The 15,659-nt window shown below is 40.7% G+C and overlaps 1 protein-coding gene across 1 annotated transcript in view; it reads right to left on the bottom strand.

Moving 5' to 3' along the window:
- The window catches only part of AIG1 (androgen induced 1), a 124,674-nt gene extending 110,056 nt beyond the window's left edge, over positions 1 to 14,618 (bottom strand). Inside the window, exon 1 of the mRNA XM_036380875.2 lies at positions 14,295 to 14,618. Coding sequence (XP_036236768.1) covers positions 14,295 to 14,435 — 141 coding nt within the window. The 5' untranslated portion in view covers positions 14,436 to 14,618. The remainder of the gene's footprint in view (positions 1 to 14,294) is intronic.
- Between the last annotated feature and the right edge of the window lie 1,041 nt (positions 14,619 to 15,659).

Below are 15,659 nucleotides of genomic sequence, written 5' to 3'. Positions count from 1 at the left end.
ACCTGGGTTTATTCACATCCAATGGCTATGTCCACACATTTCCCATATCTTAGTGAATAGCAGCAGGAGCAAATCACCAGGTAAGACAGGGCAGACTGCAGGTGATGCTTAACAGCCCAAGCAGAGCACGTTGAATAGCCTCCAGCCCCACACTGCAAAAAACCCCAAAGGCTGAACAGGGGTAATCTGTGGGCAGCCTCTGCCCCACATCACCTCCTAAACCGCCTGAGATTAACATACAGATTACACAACTAAGGTAATTCCTAAAGGATTTTAATGACTATATGTCCAACCAATTTCAGTGTCTTGTCTGCTGTGATTGCATTTGGTTCAAATCACACTTCTCCACAGAGAGATGTGAGGCTTTAGTTAGCAAATATTTCTTAAATGCTTTGAGAACTTGTAATAAAAGGTACAATGGCACTACAAAGGGATTTTAGTAAGATGCTTGCTATCAGAAGATGTTAATTTTTTTTTGAAGGTCTCTATATGTGTACTGCTTCTTTCTTGGAATAAGGAAAACAAAGGAGATGGTACACTTGTAAGCATCCCTAAAGAGAACAGACAAGATTGATCATTTAGAATGGTCAATTAGCTGTTTATACAATTTACCTGTACTTTCTTTTGGGAAGACCACCAAGGAAAAAAACTGCAAAGCAAACTCCAGTGGAAAGATACTTTAAACCCAGCATACTCATTCATTTTAGGTCATATGGAAAAAGATGTGACCTAGATCTTCTGCCACTCTGCAGGCACTACCTGTCTTCCTACTTTACCAGTATTTCCAACAAACTGAGATATGGCCTTAATTTTCCTTAAGCTGATCATACAGGTTTAAAATTTTTTCTTTGATATTTATCATAGTGCTTCGGAGGTCACCCAGGCATTTTATGCAGACTGCTGGTACACTTAATCATTTCAGTGTCTTCCTGCAGTAAATCAGAAGACATTATATTAATAAAAGATGGGTCTGTTCCAGGTCTGATTCAGAATGCTGAACCTGGCTTAGAAAGAGTTCTCTAAAAAGGTCAGTTTACTCTATGGAATTCTGAGTATCAAGGATATGTCTTCTCTCACACAAGATATATACACTCCAGACCAGCATGAAGACACTGGAGTGATTCAGAATGAGTGCTCAAGGCTGTCTATACCACAGCCTAGCCAAAGAGTTCTTGTCTGAAAATACACCACTGAGATACAGGCACACCATGCAAATAAGTATCTCACAAAACATGTTTGCCTCCATCACTACAGTTCTTTGTCTGGCAAATACTGTTTGGTCACATGCACTTAACACAAGAAACAAGACAGGCAAAATACAAGGTCTGCAAGGGCAAGACTGGCCAGAAAAAAACTTGTACCATATTGTTATTTTTTGGTTTTGTCTTCAAAATACTTACTAATTCTTGTAATCAGGTTGCACATAGTTAAAAATAATAAAGAAAAAACAAAAAGAAAAAGGTTAAGCAGTTGTTATTTTCTGGGCTTGGATTTATCACACTCTTCTGACTCTCACTTTCAAATTTAAGCTTGCATTGACTATTCCACACAGCACAGGTACAATTCCTATGAAATAAGGTAATTTATGATTAAGTCACAACTTTCCGTGTTATAGTCCTCTTGTGACATCGATCCGCCCCTTGCTAGAGGGAAATTTAACACATTTTCAATTAATACCACTGACAAAATATTTCTGAATAACAGTTTCTCACTGCAGTGGCTGATTCCTTTCTAACCTTGTTTTGTCCGAGTATTTTAATGAAGACAATCAAATGTCTTGTTTTCACTTGATCAGTTCAACTGCTCTGAAACCATGATTTTGAAATACTTTTTCTAAATCTTTTTCCTCACAAGAAATTGTGAGATTGATTCTTTTCTTCCCTTCTGGAACAAATTCGTAATTTCTAAATTTACAATCACACAAGAAGTGGCATTTAAAAAAAAACCAAACCAAAAACCAGAAAAAATCTTCCTTCAATATTTTATGTCTTATCTTACAATGTGCTGAAAAATCACATATTTCTAAGTCACATGCATATGTGGATGCTTTGTATCTACCAGAACTGGGAGTCTGACCTCAACTCGAGTGCAAACTATGCAGAACCCATGTGAATAATACAGAGAGAATACCTTCCCATCAGCTGTAAAAATTAACACCAAAGTACCCCTGTAGATCAAGATCTTTGTTACCTTTCCATTAGCTGTTGGAAGTAATATCATAAGACGCCTGTAGATCTGGATCTTTGCGAGACGCACTGATGTCCTGGAACATTTTATCACAAGGCAGCTGTGAACACTGGTTCCAGGGATGTGCCACACAGGTAGGCCCTGTGCTAGGGCTGAACTCTCTGACAGAAGTGACATTGAGACCAAAGTGGGAACACAGCACCCTAACTGCAGCCCAGCCCTGTGTTCAGCACAGGAAGGCTAAGCAGGCAGGATACAGACTCTAGGGGGTCATGTGTTGACCATTCCTTGTTCCAAACATCACTTGACATCCTGGCTAACATATCTTAAAAGATATTGACTCTAAGCCACCTAGTTCAATCAGAAGTTTATTTGTATTGACCTGGATTACAGGCAAACTGATTTTACATGTCTGTCTTTCTATGTGTCCACTGGGCATGTGTTCAGCCTTGCTTATGGTTGGAAATGGGGGAGTGGAGCTGTGACAGTGTTCACAGGGGTCTTCAGGATGAGGGAAGAGACGTAGATCTGACTGCATATTTCAGAAGGCTTGATTCATTATTTTATGATATATATATTACATTATAACTATACTAAAAGGAATAGAAGGAAAGCTTTCATCTCAGAAGGCTAGCTAAGCTAAGAATAGAAAGGAATGAAAACAAAGGTCTGTGGCTCGGACAGAGAGTCCAAGCTAACTGGGCTGGAATTGGCCATTAATTGTAAACATCCAAGATGGTCCAATCACAGATGCACCTGTTGCATTCCACAGCAGCAGATAAACATTGTTTACATTTTGTTCCTGGAGCGTCTCAGCTTCTCAGGAAGAAAAATCCTAAGAAAAGGATTTTCATAAAAAGATGTCTGTGACATGGAGCCATGGCAGGCTTATCTCTATCTGGTAACCCCTGACAAAAATGAGTATGTTTTCATGTGGGTTTGAGGAGAAAGTTATCATTGTGAAATGTACATTTCTCTCTTTCCTTACTCCTAAATTGCACCAGGTGTGTCTGCATACAGCCAAAATTTGCACCTACAAATAAGGTACAAGTACTTGTATATGTTCACATGAAAAAAGAGAAAGAAGCTGTTTCTATTAACAGCTGAAAAGCTAAGCAGCTAAGCAATGTTCAAAAACATTTTTGTTCATTTCACTGAAAGTAGTAGATTTCAAACCTCATGATGATTGTTAAAAGACAAGTTTTCTTATTAGGAAATATAAAATACAATTTAAATAATTTTGGCATCTCATTTAAAACAAGTACATTACAAAAAAAAAAAAGATGGAAAACGTCAGAATAAATACCGATTGCCGATTCTGTACATAATTTTGATTTTTCATGTTAAATGTCAGTTTTTATCAAGGACCTGCTTCTGAATTGGAAATTTTATCATAAAAAAATTGAATGGCAGACTACCAAGAAATGACAAGATTTTAACACCATAATAAACATTAGGATCATGATCCGTTATGCTTAACACTTACAGGCTTTTTTTTCCTGTAACCAGGATGCTTAAAAACTTGTTCAAAAACAGAGAGCAAAGCTAAGAGTCTTATGTAACAGCATAATTTCCAAACTGGTTTATTTAAGGCCACACCACAGCAAGATCAAGTTTTTCTAATGGAAGATGGCTTATTTTTTATTGGTTTGGGTCTATACGAGGTGCTTTAAAAACAGGAGATAATGAATGACACTGAGTAGGTCTGGTATTTGGGAAGGACAGGGTGAGAATACAGAATATATGAGAATGAACGCACTGGGAGGAAAGACAGTCTGTGTGAATGGTGGGGAAGGAGTGTAAGGAGTACGTGGGGTAAGAAGAGCAGCACTTGACAGGAAAACACAGGCTTCTGGAAGAGCACTGGGAGTGTAATTGGAACTGCAACGAAGAGCTGAAGGATCAAGGAGACTGCTGGGTTAGAAGATACTAGAACAAGGGAAGAGAAATTGGATAGGGGGATTCCTGTAAGAAAAAAAAAGGCAGAAAATATACTGATAGCTGACAGCAACTTGTAACTGAGGAGCCTGACTGGGTGATAAGGGGCACAAATGGATCAGGGCAAAGGGACAGTACTTTCACTGACAAAGCCAGCAGTGGATGAAAAGAGTCATCCCTTGCACACCTTCAAGAACATTCATATTTTGCTTTTATGTTGCAGGTTGAATTTTAAAATCAAGAAGTTCAGATCCCACTGGTCCAAATCCTCAAAGTAACAAGAGGTCCTGCCACACTTTTCTAAAATGCATTGTCATAAAATACATCTCATCATTTGAACTCAGCCTTGTAATTAATAGGGAGCAAAACAGCTTTGAAGTATTTTGGTAATATTTGGTAATAATTGTAAGTAGCTTCTGCCTTAAACCATGACAAAAGGAAAATAAAACTTAGCCTGAAATGACATATAACTTAAAAGCAGAGAATACAATCTATGGAAAACCATAGGTGTCTAGCTTCTGAAATTATACTGGCAATGAGTCAAGGAGATTTGAATGCTAATCTTCTATGATAATATATATTCGAATTAGAAAGATCATTAGCTCCTTCATAACGCAGGAGTATCCCTTTCTAGCCACGGTAGGTCATGAGACAGCTAACCCAAAAGCTGTCTGCTCTCTCCTGTCCTCTACAGTCGACACTGAAAAACCTGAACAGCATCTTGAACTGCTGTAACCTTTGACCCATTGTTCATTAATTGGTCACCTAAACTGACTTCAGTAGCAGTAGACCAATTTACCCTGAGATGTGCACAGCTTATGGAGAGCCTATGGAACAGAGCAGCTCTTATGACAGTTTGATATTTTCAAATTATGTGCAGCATAGGTAAATAACTATTATATCAAACGTACACGAAGATGTGTGTCCACACCTGAACATACCAAATCCCTTCCAGCCTCCTGGATGTCCAGTTTAAAAGTACAGTGCCATGCAGCTCCACACAGCAGAGGTTTCCACTGACTCACGCATTCTTGGGACTCACTTCCTGGGACCTACTGGAATGCAGACAGTTGTGTCTACTGCACAGTCCTTGGAATACAGAACAAGTAAACCCAGGTTAAGAAAGTTTTCACAGCATGGAGTCTCCATTTGTTTGTAAGCCTAAGTGAACAGCAAATGGGGACCTCTGCATCTGTCAGCGCATATGGCTTCTAGCTGGGACAAGCTTTGCAAGCCCCCTGTGCTGAGCACGGCTTGCTAAGCCAAACACGCATGTGCAGAGAAGTGGTGCTGTGGCACCAGTGCCCCCAGCTAGGGGGGCTGTGTGGGGAGACTGCGTGGGTGTGCGGGAGGAAGAAATGACAGCGAGGAAAAGGAAAGGAGGGAAGTCTGAGGGAGCTAACACATGCTGGTTTGGTCAAGAAATACCAGCCATTCTGCATCTCCACCCTTTGCTTTCCCTCACTTTGTCCTCATAGCCGGCAGTCAAATACCTAAATACCAGTTAGTCACAACACAGAACTGGTCGGCACGGTGCACTCTGTCACCTATGCGCCCCAGGTACAAAGTGCTGTCATGTCCGATTCCTTTTCTCCCTCACTTCCCTACTTCCTTTCTTTACACGGCTGAGCCTGCGCAAGCCCTGGCCATAACAACTTGTATTTTCCCTATGGGCAAGGGCCCCACTGCCGTGCCTCAGGATCAGCCACTTGCCCCAACATCAGCTGTCTGAAATGCTTCCATCCCTTTCACAGGCATGCGCTTGTTAAGCACCTCGCAGGGAAAACATCCCTTCTGTATTCTTGCATTTCACCAATTCATATAGTAGCAGTTCAAGTCAGCAGTTTCTTTTTCTTCCTTTTGCATCTGACCAAGTACATTTAGGAACATATGCCACCTGTACTTTGCATGTGGAACTCCCACTCATGCTGAATTCTAATAATATTAACAATAATAATAAATAACGATTTATTACTTATGTGCTGTCAGGACCAGAAGGCTTCAAGACACATTATAAAATATACACAAATATAGGGAAGAAAAAAGTAAATTTACCCTTAGGTACACAAACCCCTAGGTTTAAAAAAATACACAAATACAGACAGCACGGCTTGAAACAAAAAATGAACCAATCAATCCCAAATAGATTCAAATTTAATTTCTCAGCTAGGTCCCTCCCTGCATAAGCAGCTCAAGCAGTCTGAAGAGTCTAGCAGCATTCACAGAGTTAAGACTCAGCCTCTTAAATTGTTTCAGTTGGACCAATTAATTGCAAAAACCCACTACCCCTTGTCTGTTGCTTTACAAGTAAGGAAGAAATTAGTGAGGGATTTTACATCCTGCTCTCCTGCACATTCTATTCTACTTTACCAGGACACCAAATATTCAGCTAGGAAAAATGCAGCAGTACTAGTTTTGTTTTGAGCTACACTGCAGAGTCCTCATGCACTTTAAAACAACTAACCTGACAGACAACTGCAACAAAAATACCTGAACCATGTCAGCTACAAACAGATTAAAGTGGAAATTATTATACAACTTCACCTTTTGGCATATTTGTTTGGAAAACCTACTGTAAACTGGATGCTTGTATGGGCAGTGGTAAGACAGGATGTTCAGGGAATACAACTAGAGGCATTCAAATGGTACTTTGAAACTCTCAAGGGAAAATTGGGATTTAGCTACACTGCCAGAAGAAGCCTTCATACAAATGAAAATCAGGTTCTTATTTTCCCCTAGCATTTTACATAACCTTAGCCTGTTTTCAACCAACAGAATCCCCAAAATTTGCAGCATAAAAGCAATTTTGCAGTATTTTGAAAAAAACCCAAAACTTAATCACAGTTCTCATTGGGAGAGGGGCTTGTTTTTAAGTCTTACCAACACATATTTATAAATTTTGACTTACAGTTTCTTCCTGTCTGAAAAGTCTGGAAGTTTTACTTCCAGCAGATTTTTTTTTTCTTCAGAGTTGGGTTAACTTTTCCATTCACTAAAGTTAAACACAGCTTTTTCAGTGGTAGCATATTTAACTATGCTGAGTTGAAAAAAATCTTGCATTATACATAGTAATGGAACAAAGTCTGCAAAGCTTTGAAGACTAATAACAAATTCAGAGCCTTGGAAAATACAGTACAGGGAAAATGTAATTACACAAATAAATGCTGGCAAATAAGGCAAAATTTGAAAAAGCTTTCACTGGAAGGATGAAAGCTTTTCATACTCATTCAAAGAGTTGGTCTACAAAATAAGTCAGTTGTCAATTTTGTTTCTACCTTATATGCCATATTTATCCATATATACATACATATAGTGAAACAGCAAGATGAGAAGACCAGGCCTCATATTCAAATACTTAAAAAAATCCCATAAACCTACACTGAAAGGAGTTTGATGTCTTGCATGAGTGTTTTGCAAGCAATAACATCACTTTTATTTCAAATACAGAAATATCCAATGTGAACTTTCTTGTACACCAATATTTATTTCTCTCTTGAATTCTAGAGAAAGCATACTTACCTGTCACTGGCATTGATCATTTTTACATTTACTGTCTGGAATTGCATTAGCAGTTAGAACTCCAAATGACAAGAAATTCTCCACTCAGAATGAGCTCCTCCCAACATCAGAGACTATACTAAAGTAGCACAATTAGAAAAATGTTTTCTACATATTGCATTAGGATATGCAGGTCCTCACAAAACCTATCATTAGATATGGAAGGTTGCAGCATAGAAAATACTTCATCTCATAGAAGGAATTTAAGATTTTTTTAATTAGTTTGCTCAGGTATACACACAGGTATACACACAGCATAATCCTTCACAATGAATCTCATATATTGTGTTCAACAGACTGCAGAATTGCCTATTTTTTTCTTTATTTGATTCAATCGTTTTACTTGATTCAAATCTTCAAACTTATATCTGCAGAATGTGAAGGTTTTTTAATTTCATTAAGGCTTTTTCTTTACTTATAGGTCAACTTCAGATTTGTTGTACAGTAACATATTACCACGTATTTTTTTTCAGCCTAAGGACTACCTACATGGCAATCTACCCTACAAATCCTTGTACATCCTAAGGTTCATGTAACTGCAAAGAATCAAGTGTTATTTGATTTTTATTACAAATATATTTAAATTAGAACCCTAAGTTTGCAATTTTCTATATTAGTTAAGAATATTATTTGATAGGCTATATAGATCTTTACTACAGCTTAAGAAGGTCAATCTTCCAGAATCTATTTCTTGTATAAACTTACACAGCTGCATTAACATAACACAAATATAAGGTCAAAAATACATTGATTAAATAATTTTTAAATACTTATATTCACAATGGATTAGGACAGCTCAGAACCCAAATGACTTCAGCAAAGAACACTAATGTAGAACACTAGATGTGTTGTCCTTGCTTAAACTAATTGTTTAAAACAATTTTGCCACATGAAGGCATATAAGATTATCTGAATTATCCTTATCACTGTAATAAAATTTTAAAGAAAACAGTTCAACTGTTATACAACTTAAGTAAATAGGATGTTTTTCAAAGGGCAACTGAAAGACTACTAAACCAAGCTGTCATCATTTGAAACTCTTCTGACAAAACTCTACAGACCGTACACTGGTGTAAAACACAGCACTGCTGCATATCACTTACCTACTCCAAGTTCTAAAATAATACTACTGACATTAGTTAAATCTATCATCATGGAAAGTGATCCCCATTTTTCCTCTCTTCCATTCTCCTGCTTTACGCTGCCAACCCTATTGCCAACACAAACAGTTCAAGATAGCCATAACTTCCCTGAGAATTCCCAAATTAAATGTACATCATACTTAAGTACAATTGTAAAAAAAGGCAGACTAATGCAATGTGAAAACGGAACACTTCAATGTAGTGCTCAAATTCCACTGAGTTTGTAATAGCACTACCAACAGCAAATGGAAAACATGGATCTATGAATAAAGAAGGGTGACACTATTACATGTTTATTACTGCATCAACAGCACTACACATTACTCTTCCCCAGACATGTTTACAGCCCAAGAGTGAAAAAAAAGCTCTGAAATACTTAAAAGGCTCTTCTACCTATATTGTTACCTTTTCTCTCAAATACCTTAAGTATCATTAAGAAACCTCATCTTGTTATTCCTTAAAAAACAATCCTTTTTTATGTAAACTGATAAATTCTCCATTGACTGTATTCTCTGTAACACCACAGAGATATTTAGATATGATGGTTAATTACTACTGGGAATAAATGCATAGTAATATTTTACACTTCTGGAATCTTTTCACTCAAAAGCCATAAAACACTTGCATATCAGGCTAACTTTACAGATGATGAAAAAGGAAATAATAAGGTGAAATTTATTTTACTAAGGGAAATCCTGTAAAAGAGTCATAGTTATATTCCATAGAGTATGGAATGTGTTTTCACTTTTGTCCTCTGCTTGTGGCAAGTGTAACCCATACAGTTAGCAATGAAACTCACTCAATTTCAAATAATACACCAATGGTACTGTTTATCATTCCTTCATTCTGAAACTATTGGCCTCTAGTATTTTCTGGCCCATTTATTTCCTATCAGCTCCACTAAATCCAAATTGGGTACAAATCACCAAAAAGTTTTAGCTGCATTTTGCTAAACTGATGTCTTTTTTTGTTGTCCAGTAACTGTATCTCATACAACTTAATAACTAATATACTAATTAAATAAATTATACGTCTAACAACTCGAATTTCTAGTCCGGTTGATAACAAGGTCCTCTGAAAGTTTTTAGAGACAAGGATGTAAGTTCTGATCACTTATATGAACTTAATCAAACTAAATCTAAAGGTGTTTTCTGAAAAAAAAAATCCCAGCATTTACTGGCAAAAAATGTGTGCTGGAAACAGAGCACATACCTATTTTTTGTAGAACTCAATCTGCCAGGCAACATATAAAAAGTTCACCCAGACATCCTGCTATTTCTTTCAAGAGAATAATAATTGTATAACTCAGGCAGATTTATATATGAGCAAAATCTGTTCCTCTCTAGCTTTGGCTGCGCTGAATCAAGTCATGGGAATACCCAGGTTAACATTCTGATATTAAAAATGGGACTATTAATTTTATGATGATTAATCATAAAACATAACACTTGAGACTGCTTCCAAAAATCTGGCCTTGCTTTCTGTCTCTGTAACTACCCTGTGCTGCCTATCAGGGAGACCTTAAGATTATAAAATACAAAATCAAAAAATCATAAATTTTTTAATATATGTGCACTCATATCTTGAGTTACTTTACTTTCTCTGAGGAATAAAGTTTTCAGAAAAACTGCACAATGAAAACTAGAAGCTATTTAGACCAGCACATCCCATACTAAGGAGCTACATACTTACAACTCTAAGTTACTTTTCTGCTAATTATTACACACACACAAACACATAAAGTAGATTTGGTCTTCTTTTGGCACCCACAGGCTCTCCACTTTATTCCAGAAGCCAAATTCTATTTAATTTTGCCTCCTCTCCCATCAAAAGTAAGAGATCCAAGAGAAACTGAAGAATAAAATGCAATAGCAACTTTTAAACGAGTTGGTGCAATGGATTCCTCAACAAACGTGTATTTATAAAGGCAAGGATGTGACTGCAGTGTATGCAGGATGACCAAGTACTATTATCTTTAATCCAGCTACTTCAAGTACCTACAGAACTGCATAAGGAAAATTTCTGAGATATTTATATAAGATGACAAAGTTGTTGCAAAGAATCATATTTGCTGGCATCATTTCCTGCCTAACTTAAATTTCAGCTATGAGGCTCAACAATCTATTTACGGGGTGCAGCACAGGACAGTGCTGTCCTGCAGCATTCTACTATTAAAGCACAAAATCATGAATCTGAGTTAAATAAAGGCAGCTATAACAAGAAATTTTAGGCCCATTTCTTGAAATATCCCATCTGAATCCAATTCTTTGCTATTTTCACAGGAACTAACCTCAGGGCTTGGTTTGTGTTTTGAGTTTAAATGAAAGCAACACGTAATTTTGAACTAGCCTGAATATTCAGTTTCATAATTCCATATGCTGGGTCCACCAACTTATTTTGGCAGCAACTCTTTACCTCTTCACACCTTGGTTTTCCTCTCTATACATCACAAAGAAGACACTGCTGTCTTTTCTGGGCGGGCTTTGGAATACACAGGTACTAGGCAGGTATCTTTACCACCTTTTCAAAAAGCAGGGTAAATATCTACCACCTCTATATATGAAGAAGAAAGGCTGAAGTGGAGATATTACTGTTAGTAGCAGCAGTCAGGAGCATCTTGAATGTAATGTCAAAACATATTGCCTGTGCATTGCTTCATAAACCAGAAAAATACTCCACTGTCACAGGTGTTTTAGGGAATGTTGCCATCAGATTTGCAACTGCAAAAAAAATAGTAAGTCATAAGAATGATAGCAGTTAAAATTCATTGGTTGCACTTGTTTTCTTTCCTAATTCAAAAACAAAAGAGATTAGGGATGAACATTGGTATCCAAAACACTACGTAGATATGAACATCCAAAATACTTTGGATCGACAGAGACATTACATTTGTATTTAAAAACTTCCTCTTAATGCTCAACTTCCGTGAACAGTGTGAGGGCTCAAAGTCTACTGTTCAAACCACTGCATACATTTATAATGTTTTACTGTCCCATGTTTTAGAGTCCAAACTACTAGATTGTCATAATTCAGTTCAAAAGTATAATAACTGCTGATAACTGTAAATCATTTCTCACAGCACCTCTACAAAACTGGCTACTTAAGACTCCAAGAGATTTATGGATGCTGAGACTGGAACGAACATCCCTTTGCAAATGGACAGATGGAAAAAATTCCAAATTACTTTTCAGATTAAAGTAATAAACTGGCTTTTCTCAGAAACTGGTAGCAGTTTTTGGAAGCAGAAAGAAATTCTACGTGCTTCTGTGATGTCAAAGATGAAATCTCTGTTTGTGGAGGTACAATCTGTAGCAAGAACACACGTCTGCCAAGACTCTGGCATTGATGATATTTTGTCTAGACAGCCTTTGAATGTGACTGACACAGGAACAGTGCACATGGCTGAGCAAACTGAAACTTATGGAAGAGCTTTTCAAGACTTAGTCAAGATACGGGATTTTGGAAATGTGCCTAACATCCTCCAACCATGCCTCCCGGTATCCTCCTCAGGAATCTAACTGGTTTTGTTTTGTCAAATCTCCTAGCTGTCCCAAGGAACAGAAAGATACATTTGCTCACATAAGATATTGGCAGGGCCATTTGGACATAAAGACATATCATCAGCAAGTGGAGAGCTCTGCATGCTGGCTAGTCACTGAGAAAGGCATTCAAGTCATTGAATTGTGTGTTATTTTGAAGGACTGAATACTGTAAGAAATAGCTAAATCTTTCCTCAATTACTGGGCTTGACTATGGGAAACACATGACAACTATTAGCCAAAGGACAAAAATAACTAGCTGCAGTTGATAACCATTTAGTGCTATTTTAGAAAGCACTACATATTTACCATGACCTTTTGAGCCCCGACAGAAGTAGCCTGGACCATGTACATGCTTTGATGGAAAAGCCCATGTGAGCTTGCCATTGACAAGGCTATAATTTTTGGGAAATGACGACTATCATTTACAGTTAAATTTTCACTGTGTGACAGCCCTGGTTGACTTAGTCCTCAAGCAACTGTCAGGGCTAGGAGAAAAGAGAAAAAGGTGAAGGAGACTCAAAGAGATTATCAGCTTTTAGATTTGGCTGGTTCACTTCCAGTTCAACTGTCACTGAATTCAACAGCTACCCCCCTAACTTACTGGAATTTTATTTTAACTTCTATTAACCAATATTACAGACAGTACTGTTCAGCAACACAAAAGGTAAAAAAAAAATAGATTCTAGTTTGTCCTCCAGATAAACATCAAGCCTTAAGACACTAATTTAGAGTTGCAGCAAAAGTACTAGTTACTGCTGTGGAACCTCAGAGCTCCAGCAAATTTTTGCAACTGCAAAAAAAATTATCCTGGCTAAGTGAAAAATATAGTAGATGCTTCTTCTCTGCAAATAAAATACCTCAGTGAACCTTAACTTAATCCTGATACAGAAATTTGCACACTTGACCTGCTTGGCCATGAGTGTTTGAATCTTGGTCTCCAAGCCCACAAACTCAACCCAGAGAGTCAGTAACATGTGTGTAGGCAACAGCAGCAATACTTGTGAATCTACAATGAAGTTCTGAGAGAGCTGTTATCACTGGGAGGGACTGAAATACTTGCATTTTGGGACCTTTCAGTGAGTTGGAACCGCAAAATTTCTCACCTAGTTACACCGTGGATACAAAGAAAAAAAAGTATTTTGATCTAGGTACTAGGTGTAAGTTTGCTATCATATTTCTGAACCAGAATGAATTTTCTCCTCCCATCTCCTCTCTTCCTCCCGCCCCCTCTCCTCCCACCTGCACTAAGGGAACACTTGTTATGGGGGCAGCACGCCTAAGGAAGCTCAGATTAAAACTAGTCCTGACTAGCACCTGGTGTTCTCTAGCAGGCCAGCATGCTGGTGACTCTAACAGATCTGGACCCTTATGAAGAAATATGGTGAAATGACATGTCTTTTATTTCATACACTCGTTTATGGATTTGCAACCAAAACTAACTGGATCTGGCAAGTTGGAGTTGCCTGGCTCTTTTTGCATCACTGACACACTTGCACCTGTCACGGATGGATTCCTCAGAAGGGCCAAAAGGAGCAAGACATATTTATTTTGACAGCACACGGGAGCCAGATGCTGGGCCAGCAGGTTCTGGTGTTCACTGTCGGCCATTAGAAAAGGCGAAACACATCAGCAGCACTGGTTCGGGTGGCAGGCCGTCAGGCGCACCTTCCCCACGGCCGCTGGCAGGCAGGCAGCAGCCGCTCGGCTTTGTCCGTGCCCGTCTCCGTTCAAACCACCCGGCTCCGCGGAGTCCGGCTGGCCCCTCTCACGGCCGGCCCTGCAGCCCCAACATGTCGCCGCCCCGCTTTAAGGTCACCGCATGGTGAAGCCGTCGAGCTCCGGGGGCCGCGATGCACCCGGGCCGCGGCCGCTCCACGGGCAGCCCGAGGGAGGGGGCAGGGCCACGGCCGCCGCCGGGGGCACTTACCAGGTCTATGAAGGTCAGAAATTTCCAGCTGCCTCCATAGGTCTGATGCGCGGGCATGTCAATGGCCTTGTAATTGCACAGGATGGAGCAATAGGACAGGAGGATGGCGGCGCGCAGCACCTGGCAGGGCACCAGCGCCATGTTTGCGGCGCGGGGTGCGCCTCCGTGTGCCTGTGTCTGTGTCCCAATGCCCCGCGTGTGTGTGTCCGTGTGTCCCGGTGTGTGTGTGTGTGTATCCCTGTGTGTGTGCGCGCCGTGCGGGCGGGACTCCGAGCGCCCCCGCGGCCCCGGCCGGGGCGGAGCGCAGGCCCGCACGGTGCGGCGGCGGCTGCGGCGGCAGCGCGGGGCAGGGGGGGCCGCAGGGCCGGGCGGCGGCGGCAGCCGAGCGGGCGGGCGGGCTCGGCGCGCTCCCGAGCTTCAGCTCCGCGGCCGGGCCGGGCCGGGCTGGAGGAGGCCGGGCCGTTCCCGAGGGAGGGGAGGGACGCCGGTGTGAGCACGAGTTAATCGCAGAACCCGGCTGCCCGCCGGTTTTCAAGCGGCAGCTACAATGACTCAGCAGTTACGGGTTATGCCGGCCTGGCTCGGAGCAGCGCTCCGGCTCGTGTGTGCCCCGGGCAGGGCGCCCCCCTCGCTGCCAATGGGCGGGAGCGCGGCCGGGGACGCCCGGGAGAGGCCGCGGAGGGGGTGCGGCTCTGGCTGAGCGCCCTGCCTGCCGCTCCAGGGCTGCCCTTCGTGTTCCCATACCCCGCTTGTGTCCGTACCCTTCGTGTGTCCGCACAGCGGCCCCGCCGCGCATTTGTTTTACCCTCTGTGTTCCTGCGGAACCTTCATGTTTCCGCTCATCCCCACACAGACGTTTGCTGGAGTGGGCTCTCCAGTGCCTACAAGCCTGGGAGATGGGAGCCTCCTGATCCCTGGGTTGAAATGAAGTACCAGCATTATTGTAAGGCATGATGCCCTGGGACATCATACCAAGGCTCTGGAGCACCATATCTTACAAGGAAAGGCTCAGGGAGCTGGGCCTGTTCAGCCTCGAGAAGTGATGACTGAGAGGAAGCCTCATCAATGTCTGGGAGTATCTTAAGGGAGGGTGTCAAGAAGATGTATTCAGGCTCTCCTCAGTGGTGCCCAGCAGTAAGAAAAGAGGCAACAGACAGAAACTGACGCACAGGAAGTTCCACTTGAATATGAGGGAGAACTTTACTTGTGAGTGACTGTGCACTGGAATAGGTTGCCCAGAGAGGTTGTGGAGTCACCCTGACTGGAGATGTTTGAGAACCATCTGGACACAATGCTCTGTGCCATGTGCTCTAGGATGATCCTCCTTGAGCAGTGAGGTTGGACCAGATGATCCACTGTGGTCCC

Source organism: Molothrus ater, chromosome 3, assembly GCF_012460135.2.
Source record: "Molothrus ater isolate BHLD 08-10-18 breed brown headed cowbird chromosome 3, BPBGC_Mater_1.1, whole genome shotgun sequence".
Lineage (NCBI taxonomy): Eukaryota > Metazoa > Chordata > Aves > Passeriformes > Icteridae > Molothrus > Molothrus ater.
The sequence above is the reverse complement of the archived record's forward strand: the minus strand, read 5'-3'. Positions and strand labels throughout refer to the sequence as shown.